The following is a 19,941-nucleotide window of genomic DNA, read 5'->3' on the forward strand; positions in this document are numbered from 1 at the left end:
CAACAAGCACCGTCCTTTGGATGAGACGTTAAACCGAGGTCCTGACTCTCTGTGGTCATTAAAAATCCCAGGAAGTCTTTCGAAAAGAGTAGAGGTGTGACCTCGGCATCCTGGCCAGATTCACCCATTGGTCTCTGACCATCATGGCCTCCTAACAATCCCCATATCTGCTGATTGGCTTCATCACTCTGTCTCCTCTCCACCAGTAAGCTGGTGTGTGGTGGGCGTTCTGGCGCACTATGGCTGCCGTTGCATCATCCAGGTGGATGCTGCACACTGGTGGTGGATGAGGAGATACCCCCTGACAATGTAAGCGCTTTGAATGCCTAGAAAAGCGCTATATAAATGTAATGAATTATTTGTATTTATTTATTTATTTATTTATTTGTTTGTTTGTTTGTTTATTTATTGTGAGATTGGCTAATGCACTAAGCTATTAAATTCAGAAGTTGAATCAAATGATATGGTAGCTAGCACCCTATGATAAAGTGGCACATTTAAGATTATGTAGTTAGCATGAATTTTAACACTTACGAATATTATTAAATCAAAGATGTATCTGTTAATATGTGGACCTTAACTAACAACGAACAGTAGTAATTTTATTTAACTAATGGTAACAAAATTAAAGAAATGTATTGATAATTGTTAATCAATGCTATAGTTAATGCATTAGCTAATATTAACTGATAGGAGCTTATAGTCAAATGTTTCCAGTATGGGTATCAACAAAACTTTCCAAAAGTTTCCCAAAAAATCTGGAAAGTTTTTTGGAAATGTACCAGAAATGTTCCGCCCCTTTGAAACCCTAGTAACCAGTGATATAAACAGATACATGTTAATGAACTAATGCTGTTACCTAACCAGATGTCTGACCAGCATCCTTGTCTAACATCTCTCTAATGCCTCAAAGATCCTGAAAATCACTGATTATAATAATAATAATAATAATAGTCCTCAGACTGTTGGCCTAATTTCTCGCTGAGGTGAGTCACCTCCTGTGCCGAACCCATTTGCTGAATCCCACCTGGATCCTCCCACATTTCAAACATGAAAGACGTCCATCCGTGTGCAAACCGTCAAACCCCCCCCAAAAAAAAAAAAACGCCCAGCAGCACGGCCCTCCACTTTCCATTACAGCAGAAAAAACACACTGTGTCAGTCTATACGCCTTAATTCCTCACGCAGTAAGTGTGTGTGTGTGTGTGTGTGTGTGTGTGTTTTATTGGCATAGTTACACACACATATTTCCCCATGAAGGCACTTTCTAAAAATCTACTTCAGAGAGAGAGTAGCAAAATCTAATTAAAGATTTTGTTGAGTTTCATATTGGATACATAAGGCTTTTCTGGCTTATATATATACAGTAGAGAGAATAAGGAGGGAAATAGAGCTCAGTTTTATTCAGACAAAAACTGAGCAAAAATATGCAGTTTAGTGGACATGGTGCATTAATTATATATGGTGATATTCTGATACTTGCAATGTAAATTCAATGAGAAATTCAGCAGTGTAGCAGATACTACGAACTACCATTCGTCACTCTATATATCCAACAATACTTCTTGGTAAGATGAGATTTAAATGATCTGAACATGATCCAATGCACTGATGACTGAGGGATGAACAAAGTTCCTCAAAAGTCTCTTGATCAGATTTGAGCCTGACTCATTTTTCTAAGAAATGATGTCTGGATAATCAAATAAAGCCAAGCTGCTTCAGTCCATTAAATGTTCATCTGGAAATATGAATAGACTTATTCTGACGTTTACTTGATAAAGATCAGTCAAGATTTCAGCAGAAAGACATGTGGAGCAAAAGCCGAAGATGTTTGTACAAGAGCTTTTACTTGATAAAAAGTGTGAACATGTATTGTGTGCAACAGGTTTAACAGCAAAGTTTAGCTCTTGTGATGCAGCATGGGTTAAACAGCAGCACTTTAGGCCCAGTCTCCTAATGCAAGAGCTTTATTTGTGAGCTCAGCAGAATGAAAGTCTGAATCACACACACTTCACGGTACTTTGAGCTCCACGTGTGAATCACCTTCAGTGACCCAGACGGGCTGATCTCCAGTCCACTCCGCAGGCCGAGGCTTGACTCACCGAAAACTACCCAATCTGCAGAATCTGGCCGTGTGTCATGTAAGGAAAGCTCATGTGGGGATTATAAAACTGCTGGCGCGGAGCTGGAGCGAGTCGGTCACACCACTGCATTTGGTCATTCACACATGGTTGTGATCAGACACTCGTGACGCACGTTTGCTCACTGCATGAATCAGCTCTCGAGCGGCGGACGGACGGATGCTGTGATGTTTTATTTTTATGTGTTTCACTAGTATGTGTTCTTATCATTGCTGGCAAAAGTTCACGCAATCCGTGTAGCTCAAAAACCAAAGGTTAAACAGATATGACCCAGTTCACACTACACAGCACATAGTGGGGCATGTCGTCACACTGTATGGGATAAATTGTCTCCATGGGAACTTGAGAGACATAGCTTCATTTATGAATGCACTCTTAAACATCTTCCACAACATATGTTTAAAAGAAATTTTAGTGACTAAATTACATAACATAACACAACATAAACGTGACAACTTGCCCCATCAGAGAAAAGTTAAAATCAACTTTAACCTTTATTTCTTTTACCCCCCCACCCCTTCCTTTTCTTTCTGATTTTTACTCAACATCTACATAAAAAAAAAAAATAGGATGATGAAATCATCCAGTTTGAAATATACATTTAAAACAGTCAATCATTTAAACAACAACAACAAAAAACATTTGGGAATGTATTATTTTTTTTCTGTATATAGCTAAGTGTATATATTACAGCCAATACACGTTTTATAGCCTAATTTAAAATGTATTAACATTATCGCAAATCAAATGTCAAATAAATATAATAGCCAGTTTTAAAATGTAGCCTATACTGAAACCGACACGCGCACGCAAACATTTATTAAACATTTATTAAACACAGTTATTAAACACGAGATTATGCTGATTCACGTCCTATCATTTAACGTCTATTAAAATGATCGCAAAATTTAATAACCACATGTAAAATGCATACTTCTTAACTACTTCCAATGTTTTTTTTCTGTCACCTCTAAAGGATGATTGGTTTGTAGACGGTCATATAGCATATATATATATATATATATATATATATATATATATATATATATATATATATATATATATATATATATATATATATATATATATATATATATATATATATGATATATAGCTCATATATCATAAACTCATCATTTAATCTGAAGTATCCTCTGGGTTATTAACCTCACCTCGTCTGGATCCGCTGCGGCGTCCGTGAATCCAGATCTGCGCTGAAATGTGGTTGTAGACACCTGTAGTTCACCTGATTCTGATCGCAGCCCATTCACAGAGCCTTATAAACACCTTCAGAGGGATTCCCTGGAATCTGGAAGAGACTTTCCCCCGGAACTGTCGGAATTCCCCATCGGGATACGGGGGAAACGGAGAGGACAACAGCCGCAGTTCAAGACTATTATGTCGTGTTCTTTGTTATTTTGAGGGAAACGTAGCCTACCTTTAATTCTCAGGAAACGACCCCTGAAACTACAACTGAAAACGGTCAAGATTCAGCAGTAAATGAATGAACACGAAAGTGAAAGTCATTATTACTCGAGCACGAGCGCACACTCAACACTAGATGGCGGCCAAATAAAATGCATCAGGCTTTTTAACAACATATGAGCAGTGTTTACAGCAATTATATATATATATATAACCTAAAATAGTTTGAAAGTTTATTAATTATTGTATGGTAGTTTATTGTTTTATCTATGCAGTTTAAATTTACTGATAAGCTGAATTAAAAATGTACTAAATAAAATAGGCTACATTTGAATACAGAATATCAATATTGTTTCTTTAGACTTTTATAAAAATCAGTGTGCAACACTGACTAAAAACTCACCATTCAGCACTCTGGTCCGTTATAACAAAAATATATAGACATAGACTATTGTTGATTATGAGTAATGTGTCATTATAAAGACAATAAATTGTGTCATAAAAATCCCCCTGCACTTTCCCACAAATCAAATACTTCTGTTAAAATCATCCTTTTAGGAAAATAAACCTTTTTTTTTTCTTTCTTATTATGATTTTCTTCAAAGGGGTCATATGATGCGGTTTAAAGTTTTCCTTTCTCTTTGGAGTGTTACAAGCTCTTGGTGCATGAAGAAGATCTGTAAAGTAGCAAAGACTAAAGTCTCAAATCCAAAGAGATACTCAAGGCCGCTGTGTGTGAAACTGTTTCATTGAGAAAGTGAAACTACTTTGTTTGGCCTTAACATAGAAACATAGCGGTCCTGAGAAACTCGCTACCTCCAAAGCGGTCTCTAGAGCAGCTAGATCGACCATCTCCTGCTGGTCCTCTGCTTCAGGGCACAGAACTAGCATCTCTAAACACACCAGAGGCCAGTCTCGAGAGACTGGTTCCTAAGTGCATTATCTGGCAGTGTGGAAGCTTCTGCCAAATGGGTCCCAATAGGTCCTGCACTCTGTACAAAGAGGGTACAAGATTCAGTTTGGGTCGCGTCCGCCTCGATTCAACAGGTTATTTCCCACTCTGTTGGGCCCCGAGAAGTCTCTGGTAATGAAACAAGAAGCAGACACTCTCTTGAGGAAGGAGGCCATCAAGGTGGTCCCTTCTTTCGACAGAGAGTCTGAGTTCTACAGCCGTTACTTCATTGTTCTAAAGAAGGATTGGTGGTCCAATTCTATATCTTCGATTGTTGAACCACTCAGTCATGAGACTCAAGTTCAAAATTATGACAATAAAGCCAGTCGTCTCTCAAATCATGTCTGAGGATTGGTTTGTGACTATAGATCTGAAAGATACTTAGTTCCGTATATCCATCCTTCCTCATCACAGGAAGTTCCTGAGGTTTGGTTTCGGGGGCAAAGTGCACCAATATCGGATTCTTCTGTTCGGTCTAGCACTCTCCCCCAACACTTTCACAAAGTGTGTGGATGCTGCTCTGGCTCCCTTGTGACTGCAGGGCATCTGCATACTGAATTACATCGATGATTGGTTGATACTAGCTCAATCAGAGCATTTAGCGATTTGGCATTAAGATGTCGTTCTCGCTCACTTGAAAGTGTTGTGGTTAAGACTAACGCAATGAAAAGCATGCTTTCTCCAGTACAGAGGACCACTTATCTGGGCGTGGTGTGGGATTCGACCATGATGCAGCACGTCTTGCTCCAGCGAGTCAATCCTCATGACAGTCAAGAGAGTGAAAGAAGGCCAGTTACTCACTGAGAAACAGTTCCAGAAACTGTTGGGTCTGACAGCAGTGATACCTTTTGGGCTGCTGTACATGACACCCTTGCAATGGTGGCTCAGGACCAAAGGGTTTTCCCCCAGGGGCAACCCGTTTCGCATGATCAAGGTCACGCAACATTGCTTACATGCCTTTGACATGTGGAAGAAACCACGTATCCTGCCACAAGGCCCCGTGTAATAATACTAACTACGGACACCAGGTGGACTTGATTGCATCTTGAGAGACCTCGCAATGTCCCTTCTGGTTCTCCCTGACTCATGCAGCTCCACTGGGCAGGATCTCCTCTCAGAGGTGGGGAGGACTATCTTTCACCCCGCCTGGAGTTGTGTAAGGTGTGGATGTGGCCCCTGATGGGGCACAGCTCATAGCATCGGGTCTCTCAACCAAGCTGCTCCCGACGAGCTGGATGGCGCCTTGCATGGCTGACACCACCGCCGTCGATGTATGAATGAGTTGTGTGAATGGGTGAGTGTTAGGCAACTTGTAAAGCGCTTGTTGAGACCATCCTCCAGTCCAGAGCTCCCTCTACAAGGATCGTACCCTACTAAGTAGCAACCGTTCACTTCATGATGTCACAGCCGTCAGTCGGTCCCAGTCGTTTGCCCTGTTGGTCCAGTGTTGGAATTTCTGCAAGAGAGATTTGCCACAGTGTTATCCCCTCAGCTTTGAACGTCTATGTGGCTGCTATTGCTGCTCACCACTCCCCTGTGGGTGAGCAGTCTCTGAGGAGGAACCCATCAGTAACACATTTCCTCCAGGGTACGAGGGAAGAGTTTTCTTTGAGATTTCTTACAGTCGAGACTGTATTTCTACTTGCCATCTCTTCCCATACTTCCTACATGCCTGCGAGCGCTTCCTTCTCAATCCAGAAGCTGACATAATCTCCACCGCAAGTGCTTTTATATTTCCTGGTCCCTAGGTCATCCCCGCCAGTGACATCACCCCAGGATTCCCTCAGAAGGATTACACACTGTTTCAGAGCATGATAACACAGGGGCAGTCCCCTATGTAGCTTAGTGACGGCCTATTTCAACAACACCGTAATGCAGTGCAGGTAGAACACTTCAAACCAGCACAAATTATTTTACCTAATTTGTGACTCTACTGGAGCTCTGAATGGATAATTTCACACACTTCTGGGTTCAAATCATGTTTCTTTAGACTTTTATAAAAATCAGTGTGCAACACTGACTAAAAACTCACCATTCAGCACTCTGGTCCGTTATAACAAAAATATATAGACATAGACTATTGTTGATTATGAGTAATGTGTCATTATAAAGACAATAAATTGTGTCATAAAAATCCCCCTGCACTTTCCCACAAATCAAATACTTCTGTTAAAATCATCCTTTTAGGAAAATAAACCTTTTTTTTTTCTTTCTTATTATGATTTTCTTCAAAGGGGTCATATGATGCGGTTTAAAGTTTTCCTTTCTCTTTGGAGTGTTACAAGCTCTTGGTGCATGAAGAAGATCTGTAAAGTAGCAAAGACTAAAGTCTCAAATCCAAAGAGATACTCAAGGCCGCTGTGTGTGAAACTGTTTCATTGAGAAAGTGAAACTACTTTGTTTGGCCTTAACATAGAAACATAGCGGTCCTGAGAAACTCGCTACCTCCAAAGCGGTCTCTAGAGCAGCTAGATCGACCATCTCCTGCTGGTCCTCTGCTTCAGGGCACAGAACTAGCATCTCTAAACACACCAGAGGCCAGTCTCGAGAGACTGGTTCCTAAGTGCATTATCTGGCAGTGTGGAAGCTTCTGCCAAATGGGTCCCAATAGGTCCTGCACTCTGTACAAAGAGGGTACAAGATTCAGTTTGGGTCGCGTCCGCCTCGATTCAACAGGTTATTTCCCACTCTGTTGGGCCCCGAGAAGTCTCTGGTAATGAAACAAGAAGCAGACACTCTCTTGAGGAAGGAGGCCATCAAGGTGGTCCCTTCTTTCGACAGAGAGTCTGAGTTCTACAGCCGTTACTTCATTGTTCTAAAGAAGGATTGGTGGTCCAATTCTATATCTTCGATTGTTGAACCACTCAGTCATGAGACTCAAGTTCAAAATTATGACAATAAAGCCAGTCGTCTCTCAAATCATGTCTGAGGATTGGTTTGTGACTATAGATCTGAAAGATACTTAGTTCCGTATATCCATCCTTCCTCATCACAGGAAGTTCCTGAGGTTTGGTTTCGGGGGCAAAGTGCACCAATATCGGATTCTTCTGTTCGGTCTAGCACTCTCCCCCAACACTTTCACAAAGTGTGTGGATGCTGCTCTGGCTCCCTTGTGACTGCAGGGCATCTGCATACTGAATTACATCGATGATTGGTTGATACTAGCTCAATCAGAGCATTTAGCGATTTGGCATTAAGATGTCGTTCTCGCTCACTTGAAAGTGTTGTGGTTAAGACTAACGCAATGAAAAGCATGCTTTCTCCAGTACAGAGGACCACTTATCTGGGCGTGGTGTGGGATTCGACCATGATGCAGCACGTCTTGCTCCAGCGAGTCAATCCTCATGACAGTCAAGAGAGTGAAAGAAGGCCAGTTACTCACTGAGAAACAGTTCCAGAAACTGTTGGGTCTGACAGCAGTGATACCTTTTGGGCTGCTGTACATGACACCCTTGCAATGGTGGCTCAGGACCAAAGGGTTTTCCCCCAGGGGCAACCCGTTTCGCATGATCAAGGTCACGCAACATTGCTTACATGCCTTTGACATGTGGAAGAAACCACGTATCCTGCCACAAGGCCCCGTGTAATAATACTAACTACGGACACCAGGTGGACTTGATTGCATCTTGAGAGACCTCGCAATGTCCCTTCTGGTTCTCCCTGACTCATGCAGCTCCACTGGGCAGGATCTCCTCTCAGAGGTGGGGAGGACTATCTTTCACCCCGCCTGGAGTTGTGTAAGGTGTGGATGTGGCCCCTGATGGGGCACAGCTCATAGCATCGGGTCTCTCAACCAAGCTGCTCCCGACGAGCTGGATGGCGCCTTGCATGGCTGACACCACCGCCGTCGATGTATGAATGAGTTGTGTGAATGGGTGAGTGTTAGGCAACTTGTAAAGCGCTTGTTGAGACCATCCTCCAGTCCAGAGCTCCCTCTACAAGGATCGTACCCTACTAAGTAGCAACCGTTCACTTCATGATGTCACAGCCGTCAGTCGGTCCCAGTCGTTTGCCCTGTTGGTCCAGTGTTGGAATTTCTGCAAGAGAGATTTGCCACAGTGTTATCCCCTCAGCTTTGAACGTCTATGTGGCTGCTATTGCTGCTCACCACTCCCCTGTGGGTGAGCAGTCTCTGAGGAGGAACCCATCAGTAACACATTTCCTCCAGGGTACGAGGGAAGAGTTTTCTTTGAGATTTCTTACAGTCGAGACTGTATTTCTACTTGCCATCTCTTCCCATACTTCCTACATGCCTGCGAGCGCTTCCTTCTCAATCCAGAAGCTGACATAATCTCCACCGCAAGTGCTTTTATATTTCCTGGTCCCTAGGTCATCCCCGCCAGTGACATCACCCCAGGATTCCCTCAGAAGGATTACACACTGTTTCAGAGCATGATAACACAGGGGCAGTCCCCTATGTAGCTTAGTGACGGCCTATTTCAACAACACCGTAATGCAGTGCAGGTAGAACACTTCAAACCAGCACAAATTATTTTACCTAATTTGTGACTCTACTGGAGCTCTGAATGGATAATTTCACACACTTCTGGGTTCAAATCATGTGACTTTTGACCGATAATATTTATTTATATAAATACATATGTGTATGTGTGTGTGTGTGTGTGTGTGTGTGTGTATACAGGTGCTGGTCATATAATTAGAATATCATCAAAATTTTGATTTATTTCACTAATTCCATTCAAAAAGTGAAACTTGTATATTATATTAATTCATTATACACCGACTGATATATTTCAAATGTTTATTTCTTTTAATTTTGATGAATATAATCCCAAATTCAGTATCTCAGAAAATTTTAATATTTTGAAAATATTCAATATTGAAGACACCTGGTGCCACACTCACATCAGCTAATTAACACAAAACACCTGCAAAGGCCTTTAAATGGTCTCTCAGTCTAGTTATGTAGGCTACACGATTATGGAGAAGACTGCTGACTTGACAGTTGTCCAAAAAACGACCATTGACACCTTGCACAAGGAGGGCAAGACACAAAATGTCATTGCAAAAAAGGCTGGCTGTTCACAGAGGGCGGCCGTGGCTCAGTGGTTCATGTACATTGTCTACAAACCAGAAGGTTGGTGGTTCAATACCTGGCTCCACCTGACCAAGTGTCGAGGTGTCCTTGAGCAAGAGGGGTGTCCCCCAGCTGCTCCAGATGAGATGGATGGCGCCTTGCATGGCTGACACCACCTTCGTCGGTATATGAATGAGTTGTGTGAATGGGTGAGTGTGAGGCAATTTGTAACGCGCTTTGGATGGCCATGGGTCTGTTGAAAGCGCTATATAAATGCAGTCCATTTACAGAGCTCTGTGTCTAATTAATAGAAAAAAAGTGTACAAGCAATAGGGATAACCGCACCCATGAAAATGAAAATGAAACCCATCCAAAAATGTGGGGAGATTCACAAAGAGTGGACTGCAGCTGGGGTCAGTGCTTCAAGAACCACTACACACAAACGTATTCAAGACATGGGTTTCAGCTGTCAGATTCCTTGTGTCAAGCCACTCTTGAACAGCAGACAGCGTCAGAAGCGTCTCGCCTGGGCTAAAGACAAAAAGGACAGGACTGCTACTGAGTGGTCCAAAGTTATGTTCTCTGATGAAAGTAAATTTTGCATTTCCTTTGGAAATCGGGGTCCCAGAGTCTGGAGGAAGAGAGGAGAGGCACACAATCCACGTTGCTTGAGGTCCAGTGTGAAGTTTCCACAGTCAGTGATGGTTTGGGGTGCCATGTCATCTGCTGGTGTTGGTCCACTGTGTTTTCTGAGGTCCAAGGTCAATTCAGCCGTATACCAGGAAGTTTTAGAGCACGTCATGCTTCCTGCTGCTGACCAACTTTATAGAGATGCAGATTTGATTTTCCAACAGGACTTGGCACCTTATACAGTGCCAAAGCTTCCAGTACCTGGTTTAAGGACCATGGTATCCTTGTATCCATGGTAAGGCCACTATCAGAGCAACCTGGGCTCTCATAACACCTGAGCAGTGCCACAGACTGATCGACTCCATGCCACGCCGCATTGCTGCAGTAATTCTGGCAAAAGGAGCCCCAACTAAGTATGGAGTGCTGTACATGCTCATTCTTTTCATGTTCATACTTTTTAGTTGGCCAATATTTCTAAAAATCCTTTCTTTGTAAGTAATATTAATATTTTCTGAGATACTGAATTTGGGATTTTCCTTAGTTTTCAGTTATAATCATTAAAATGAAAAGAAATAAACATTTGAAATATATCTGTCTGTGTGTAATGACTGAATATAATATACAAGTTTTGACATTTTGAATGGAATTAGTGAAATAAATCAACTTTTTGATGATATTGTAATTATATGACCAGCATGGGTGGGGCGTGGGGCTAATGCATTACTACATTAAATCCCACAGTTTTGAACAGACAGGAAGGCAACACGGCAACTTTTGTACTCAAAAACGGGAAGCTTTAATTTAAGTGCATTTTCATGGTTTGGTTTTTACTTCAAGACACCGTCACACCCAGATTCTCACATAAAGCGTGTAAAACGACACGCTTGCAGCATCTTCTCCTGAGCGTGACTTACTATCCTTCATCTCTTCTAGCTGTCACATGAATGAATGAAAATCCAGGGGAGTGTCAGTGTGGCGTCACAGCTGAAGAACATTAAACATTCCTCCACTTTTCAGTAAGATTTTAGTCATTTATAGTATAGCAAGTATAGCTAGCGTCTATATTTCTTGTTAATATACGTTTTAAACATAAATAATCATTCTAAGGCTACTCTTATTTAGCTCACGCATTATAAAAATCATCATCATCATCATCATCATGTTTTTAGCTAATTTTAATATGGAAATCGTGAGTAGAATTCTACTTTTGATTTAGCCAAGGTAATAGGTATTATACGAAATATTTAATAATAATAATAATAATAATAATAATAATAAACTGTATCTTTTTAGCACATTTTGATGTGGGAAGATTCATCAGCAAGTCTTATTTAGCTTATGCATGATACCAAAATATGTATTAATAATAATGGCCTAATAATAATAATAATATCAATGATAATGATAACACCAATCTCTTCTCTGTATATATTTCAACTCGTTTTAATGTGGAAAATGTTTCATTATTTGTATTATAGCGCAGCGTATCGGATCTTATTGTCATATTTGCCTCGATATGCACTTTTATGGAGGCGAGGAATCCGCTGGTTTGACTCTGCGGGAGTTTCGGTCTATGAATGATTAACTGCATTCCTGCGAACATGACGCGCGTCAACCTACACCAGCGCCCCTCTCTCTCTCTCTTTCTCTCTCTCCGTCGGCACGATGAAGGTGCGCATGCAGCATCACGGGGGGGGGGGGGGGGGGGGGGCGGATTCCGTTGTCATTGACAACCAGGCAGAGCTCAGAGCCTGGGGATCGGGATTACATCAGAGGCGCGCGCTGGGCTGGGTCGTGCACTGCGCCAGGTGTGACCAGGCTGTTCTCGTGGGAACTACCTTCCAGAGGCTCTTCCTGCGGTGCGCCTCCACGCATCCATCGCCCCGGGATATAATGGAGGAATCCCACACATGACACTCGCATTTGAGACGGACTTCATCCGCCTCGAGTCCCGGCGAAACTCGTCCAAGGATCCGGCGCTCAGAGGAAGTAGAGCTCGTACAGAAATGCCTGTGTTTTCTCCAGTTCTGACTCGTCGAGAGTTTCTTCTTCTGCTCCTCATATGTCTTGTTTTATTGCCCCGCTTGCAGTGTGCTGGATCGGTGAGTGTCCCAGATGAGGCTTGATGAGTGCATATAACTTGGTGTACATCTTGGCATACTCTCTCTCTCTCTCTCTCTCTCTCTCTTTCTCTCTCTCTCTCTCTCTCTCTCTCTCATTAAAGCGCAAGCAGGCACCTGGTATTGATATATATGTTTCCGGACAGTCCAACACTGTAACCCAGAAAGGTATGAACTGTTCTCCAATTGATTTCAGAGAGTTTTTGTTTCTAATAACTCTTGGTTTACTGGATGTGTGTGTGTGTGTGTGTTTTAGTTCTCACAACAGATGGCAAAGACTGCAAGTTTCCTTTTCGCTTTGGCGGGGTGATTTATCACCAGTGTATCTCTATGAACTCTCACAAGGCCTGGTAAGTGTTAACACACACCTGCAGTACACACACATCCCCGATTGTTATTTTTTCAGTAATCACAGAGAAATAACCCTTAAACCGCTGACCATCAAACCCAGTCTCAGGTCACAAATGCCAAAAACCACAGCTGCAGCAAATCACAACCAGACTCTGCATGCGTATAATGTGTTTGTATCATAGTTGGGCTAATTTGATGTTTTCACATTCTGATCATAGCATACTACTTTCAAACCCATGTTTAACTGTTCAACTAACCAATAAATCAGCAAAGAAAAGTCTGTCCATTTATAACCAAACTCAGGTCCCCACACATTCTGGGGATCTGGTTTGGGATGAGTTTGAATCTGGGTTTTGGTTTAAGGCAGTTAACCCACTGTACGTCCTTTAGCAGTTCATTTGACCACCCGCATCAATTCAGATCCGAGGGGTTATGATAGTTAACTAAAACTAAAACCAGAGAACATGTTCTGTTACTGAAAATAAAAGTAGCAAAGCTGGATTTAAATATATGTATAACTTATTAAATTTAGCTAGTTCCAAAGGCAACATTTATTATTTCTATTTAGTTTAAACTTATAACTTATTTTAACTTACAACACATACTAGATCAAAACAAGCCTGAATCAGGTGTATTACATATACATACAATTCAATTAGAGAAAAAGAAATTGCTAACTTTATTTCACCTTGTTGCCTAAAAAAAAAAAAATTAATAATAATAATAATAAGCTATAAAAAATGTTTTGAAATTTATTTTAAAAAATTGAATAAAATAAAAATAAAGTAATACTAGTAAAAACTTTAATGATAAAAATAGCATTGGACTACATGATCTAATTTAGTTTGGGAATCTTTATACAGTACATTTTAAAGATTTGACCAAATCCGATCAAATTTCTTTTAAACTGCTGAGCTTAAAACCATTTCTTAAGTCCTTACTAATCCAATCCCACATCCCTGAAACATCCAGCCAGAGTCAGACCCAGCCCTGATTCTGATGTAAGCCTAACCAGAGAGCTTGAGTAACCTTTAGCCAGCCCAGACTTAACTCTTGACTCGTCATCATCTGTGCAGCTCTTTAGGATCTTCTGCCATACATCAGCGAGTGGAGCAGATGACTTCACATATACTGATTTCATAAACACTTCTAAACACTGAGAGTGAGTGAGTGAGTGTTATCAGGGAGAGAGATCAGGGCCGTGACGAGAGATGAAAGAGTGTGTTATTAATGTCACATCACTGCCGCTCAACAAGTGTGTGCACATCTCCGCATGGAGCAACTCTTCACTGAGCGTTCACTCCAGAAATCAAGAGCACGGTTTGCTTGTGCTTGAGACACGGCGGTCCTCAGTTTGATTTGCTTTCCAAAAACCTGTCAATTTGTTTTCTTAATCTCCCAAACCCTTATGATAGAATCTCTTTCTGTGGAATGCAAAAGAACAATTTTGAAGAATCATCACACAGCTCGCTTTCATTTATCACCTGTCAAGTTCCCAAACATAGTCTGTGCCATTCATGTGCAAAGCATACAATGCTTTTTGTGAAGAACAGACTGAATTCTAAAAATCACCTTCCACTGAAAACCATTGTAAGTGTAAAACTGATTAGTCTGATTCTTGAACAGAATCAAATGATCCGTCTGATTCAAATAGTGATTCATTCACAGCTAAAATATAGTTCACTCTGCTTGATCACACAAAGCCTTACATTTACATTTAGCCATTAACATGGATGCTTCTGAAAGACAAACAAGAAGATCAGGAATATAGCAGACCTACTGTATGTTGTATGGAGTATTATATTGTGCTTTCTATTTGTTTTTCACTTTGATAGTGATTCTGTTGTGAAACAAAGTACACTTTAACATACCCTAACTCTAATCTAACCCTAACCCTAACTTAGAATGTACTTTAAGGGTTAGTTCACCCAAAAATTGATTACTCACCCTCATGTCATTCCAAACCTTTTAGACCTTCGTTCATCTTCAGAACACAATTTAAGATATTTTTGATGAAATCCGAGAGCTCTCTGACCCTCCACAGACAGCAAGGATCCTAACATAATCAAGGCTCAGAAACACAATAAGGAGATCGCTAAAATAAATCATGTGACATCAGTGGTTCAACCGTAATGTTATAAAGCTACGAGAAAGCTTTTTGTGCACAAATAAAGCAAAAATAATGACTATTCAACAATTTGTTTCCTTGTAGCGTTATTTTTGGAGAGTATCACATGCATAAACAACACATGCAACGTACAGTATATGCGTGGATATAAGTTGTTTGCATTAGGTTTAAAGCGTAAACAGCATACATTACATTGCATATGTTGTATATGTATGTGATTTTCTATAAAAAAGAAGGTCTTATGAGTTTGGAACAACATGAGGGTGAGTAGACAGCATTTTCATTTTTGTGTGAACTTTCCCTTTAAGTGCAAACTGAAAGTAATGTTTTCAGATTCAACATTCTGTGGACAGACTCCTGTGGACTTCGCCCCGATCGGGAGCTGTATGTGCACATGTGCGCTCATTTGTTTTCAGTGAAGCTAATCGTGTCGTTTCATGTCATCTTCCCACTCAAACTATGACAGGTCCTATATTGCACAAAGACGGTCATTGTGAAACTGTAAAATGATGAAACTATGGTGTCATGTGCTCTTTTAAACCATTTTCATAGGTTTCACATTATATTATCGGCTCAAAAAATATGTAAATATGACTAGAAACACCAGAGACCAGAAATGTAAAGTGCCGTTCAAGTCAGACAATACTTTTTCAGAAAAAGGTGGATTAGATTTTATTACATCCACCCCAACCCTAAACAATAATAGTAATTATTGTACAGTGTGACAAAAATTGAAATTCTTGAACTGAGGCACATTGTTTGAATTTCTTTAAAAATGACAAAATTTGAAAGCTGACAGTTTTGATACAGTACTTTGTTCATGTAGCATTAGAGCTGCATTGTTTATCTAAGTTAGTCTTTGTGAACGCTCAATTGCATTCATGAAAATGTTTAATAGTTTTAAAAGCATTAAGCTGAACTAGAGTGTTTTTATTAATCCGCTTAAGTAGGACTTAACCACATCAACTCTGGGGACCCACCGGTGGGTCCAATATTGCATATGCCTAATTCTCAAAAAATCTAAATAACATCTGAAGTGGTTAAGTACATCTTTATATGTTATTTCACTATTACTTCTATAGTTGAACTAAAACATACTTTAATGTAATTTTTATTAAACTTGTAGGCTACAGCATGTCATGTACTTGAAAAAAATCATTTTAATTTGCAGTTTAGTACTTTTAAAATACATTAACTTTAAATGCAGTATTGCGTAAAAAAAGAGTTAATCTTTACATGCTTTAGTATGTTAGTCAAGACATCAGAATAAGTCTACAACTTTAAAACACGACAGAATACTATTGAAATAATGATTTAAAATGTACTTTAAAGAAACTTTTAATTTGACAAAGTCAAACTTAATTGCATTTAGAAACGTTCTTGAAAGTGTCTTGAAAGTCACTTAAGTGGCCTTTTTTATAAATATTATATAATCTGCAAGTACAGTAAAGAAAAAAAAAACATTAGTAAGATCTGAAGTACACTTCATTGCATTATTACAAAAGCTCACAATTACATAAGCGTGTACTGAGTTTTGTGTTTCTCTCGTGGCAAGTGAACTAGTATTTATTGTAGTCATATTTGCTTTTACCTTTTATAGTGTTTTTTTGTTTGTTTAAAGAATAAGTGATTTTTGTGCAGTCAGTGCACTCTGTTGACCCTTGTTTTAGTCTGTCTGGAGAGTTTCAGAGGCTCATTGTGTTTTGGGTTGATCTTGTGTTGTAGGTGCTCTCTCACACATAACTTTGACCGTGACCAGAAGTGGGGATTCTGCAGTTTACAGGCACAACTCTTTAATGGTAAGAAGTCGTCCTTTCATCATATTAAACCTATTAAATCAGCATGTGTTCTTCTGTGAAGTTAGAGCTTGTCATTATTTCCAATTAGATTAAAAATGTGTAGAATATTTAATAAAATGAAGCACAGTAAATTCTCTTTTTGAAACAACCATGACATTTTATAGTTTAATTAAATGAACACAAAGTTATTCATATGCATTTAGCAATAGATAATAATAAACAGGAATATTTGCCAACACATTTCTGAATGCATTTTTATATACTAATAATGCATAGGCTTCCATTGACATTTTTGAGTGCTGATGCAAATGAATTATTACATTAGTGTGATAATATATTTGAGTAAATAAGATATACACTAATATGAATCAATTCGCAGAAATATATTTACAATGTATACTTTAATATTTTTATGCATATTTAGAATTGGTTTGTATTTTTTATATGTATTTTTATTAGTGCTGTCAAATTATTAATTTTGATTTATCACATCCAAAATAAAAGTTTTTGTTTGCATAATATATGTATGTGTGTGTGTGTGTGTGTGTGTGTGTGTACTATGTATATTTACTACGCATATATAAATACACACATGCATTTACACACATGTTAATATAAAAAAAAATGTTGATTGTATTTTAAATATATTTATATATAATATAAATCATATGAATATAAACATATACTGTATTTTTGTGTATTTATATATACATAGTAACTATAGTATATATAGTATATATACATACACACACACACACACACACACACTTTATATATATATATATATATATATATATATATATATATATATATATATATATATATATAATATTATATTATCTAAACAAATAATATTTATTTATTTATATAGATTTATATATTTATATACAGTATATATGTATTTTTTATAATTTATATTTTATTTTTAGAAAGCTTTAGTAATCTTAGTACTTCAACTCATTTTCGTTGAAATGTAAATAACGTAAATCAAAAAAAAAAAAAAATCTCATTACATGACCATTTTACTTTTAAAACAACACTGCATGGAAGTGAACTAAACGTAACTAAATTTAAACAGTTTTCAAATTAAACCCAAAACTACTGTAATGGCTGCTAAAGAAACTTCATGGCTAAAAGCCATCAAATCATTGCATTATTCACCTTACTGCTTCATTTTACATCGCCAGCAAAGGCATCAAAAGTATCATGACTGTGGAGAAGAGCACATTTTTCGCTCATGGATGGATTTATGGCAGAGAGTGTGGGTTTACCAGGATGTTTGACTTTCAGAGGGAGCTGTTTATGTTCATGCCTAAATGACACACTTTGTTTGTGTGATGCACTCAAACTGACCTCCGTGTTTATAACAGCAGATACACAGAGTGTGTGCTCTGGTTCAAACACACTGCGTGTGTAGACAATTACGAACAGCAGCGTCATGCTATTTTTTTTTATTTTTTTGAAAGGTCATTAGTGGCTTGTTTGGTTTCCTGTAGAAAATTTTATATATATACATAATACAGTCATGGCCAAAAATATTGGCACCCTTGTTAATTGTGATCAAAGAAGGCTGTGAAAATTAATCTGCATTGTTAATCCTTTTGGTCTTTTATTTAAAAAATTCACAAAAATGTATCCTTTCACTGGATAATAAGAATTTAAAATGAGGGGAAATATCATTATGAAATAAATGTTTTTCTCTAATACACATTGGCCACAATTAATGGCACCCTTTTATTCAATACTTTTTGAAATCTTCCTTTGCCAGTTTAACAGCTCTAAATTTTCTGCTTGAATGTCTGATGAGGTTAGAGAACACCTGGTGAGAGATCAGAGACCATTCCTTCATCCAGACTCACTCCAGACCCTTCAGATTCCCAGCTCCATGTTGGTGCTTCTCCTCTTCAGTTCACTCCTCTCATTTTCTGTAGGGTTCAGGTCAGAGGACTGGGATGGTTATAGCTGAAGCTTGGTTTTGTGCTCAGTGACCCATTTCTGTGTTGTTTTTGAGGTTTGTGTTTGGATTATTGTACAGTTGGAAGATCCAAATATGGGCCATTCTAAGATTTCTAACAGAGTGCCATGTGTCTAAACAAGATGTCCAGGACCTCCAGCAGAAATTATTTCATTGAACACATGGGGTACTTTTTATCTCTGTGTTCACCAAACCCATCTTGAGTGTTTGCTGCTAAAAGCAAATTGAAGTTCCAGTCATGTCTGATAACTGAATATGCTGGAGTTTGTTTTTGGATGAGCTAGGATATTTTTTCTTGTAACCTTCCCAAACAACATGTGTTGATGTAGGTTCTGTTTGACAATTTTTTAAAAGGTTTTCTTAACCAGCGACTTTTCTGCAATTCTCCAGCTATGGTCCTTGGAGAGTCTTTAGCTACTCAAACTCTCCTTCTCACCACACATTAAGACGATATAGACACACGTCCTCTTCCAGGCAGATTCGTAACATTTTCTGTTGATTGGAAATTCTTTATTATTGCCCTGATGGTGGAAATGGGAATTTTCACTGCTCTAGCTCTTTTCTTATAGTCACTTCACTAATTTGTGGAGCTCAATTATCTTTTGCTGCACATCAGAAATATATTCTTTGGTTTTACTCATTGTGATGGATGATTAAGGGAATTTGGGCTTTGTTTTCCCTCCTCTTTAGATTTCTGTGAAACAGGAATCCAGAGCTGGATGATTGCATGTTTATAATCAGGCTGGATTGCTCAAAATTGTGAATATGAATGGGAATATACTTCAGAGTTATTTTACTCATAAGAATTTCTAGGGGTGCCAATAATTGTGTCCAACGAGTACTTGAGAAAAACATTTATTTCATAATGATATTTACCCCCATTTTATATTCTTATTATCCAATGAAATGTTAAATTTTTGTGAACTATTTAAATAAAAGATCAAAAGGATTAACAATGCAGATGAATTTTCACAGCCTTCTTTGATCATATTTACCAAGGGTGCCGATATTTTTGGCCACGACTGTAATTATCAAATTAATTCAATAAACTCGGCCCAGAATGTGCTGTGCGAGTTTGAATGGGCAGAAATGCTTCTGTACTGTATTTACACACTCTTTTGAATGTGGAAGTTCAGTAATGGGGTCTGGGAGTGATGCAGACTGCATTTGTTTATGATTGTAAAACAAATAGTGTCTCTGAGCAGATGACTCAGGGAGGGTTTGTGAAGCGAGTGAACTCAGCTGCACCATGAATCAGCTCTCCAGTCATGATGATAAGCATGTTTTGCTGTATTTATCTCTTCCTCTGCTCAGGGTTTCTTCTTCCGCGTCGCGGCTCGAGTCTCTGTCGGCAGAAGCCGTGTTTGAACGGCGGTGTTTGT

The 19,941-nt window shown here is 39.0% G+C and overlaps 1 protein-coding gene across 1 annotated transcript in view; it reads left to right on the forward strand.

The window, feature by feature from the left end:
* The first annotated feature begins 11,901 nt into the window (after window positions 1-11,901).
* The window catches only part of LOC132127477 (hepatocyte growth factor activator-like), a 20,979-nt gene continuing 12,939 nt past the window's right edge, over window positions 11,902-19,941 (forward strand). The window contains exons 1-5 of the mRNA XM_059539378.1: window positions 11,902-12,288; window positions 12,411-12,474; window positions 12,563-12,656; window positions 16,511-16,584; window positions 19,874-19,941. The exon at window positions 19,874-19,941 is cut by the window's right edge and continues 73 nt beyond it. Of these exons, the coding sequence (XP_059395361.1) occupies window positions 12,097-12,288; window positions 12,411-12,474; window positions 12,563-12,656; window positions 16,511-16,584; window positions 19,874-19,941 (492 nt within the window). The 5' untranslated portion in view covers window positions 11,902-12,096. The remainder of the gene's footprint in view (window positions 12,289-12,410; window positions 12,475-12,562; window positions 12,657-16,510; window positions 16,585-19,873) is intronic.

The sequence above is a fragment of the Carassius carassius genome, chromosome 3, assembly GCF_963082965.1.
Source record: "Carassius carassius chromosome 3, fCarCar2.1, whole genome shotgun sequence".
Taxonomy (NCBI): Eukaryota; Metazoa; Chordata; class Actinopteri; order Cypriniformes; family Cyprinidae; genus Carassius; species Carassius carassius.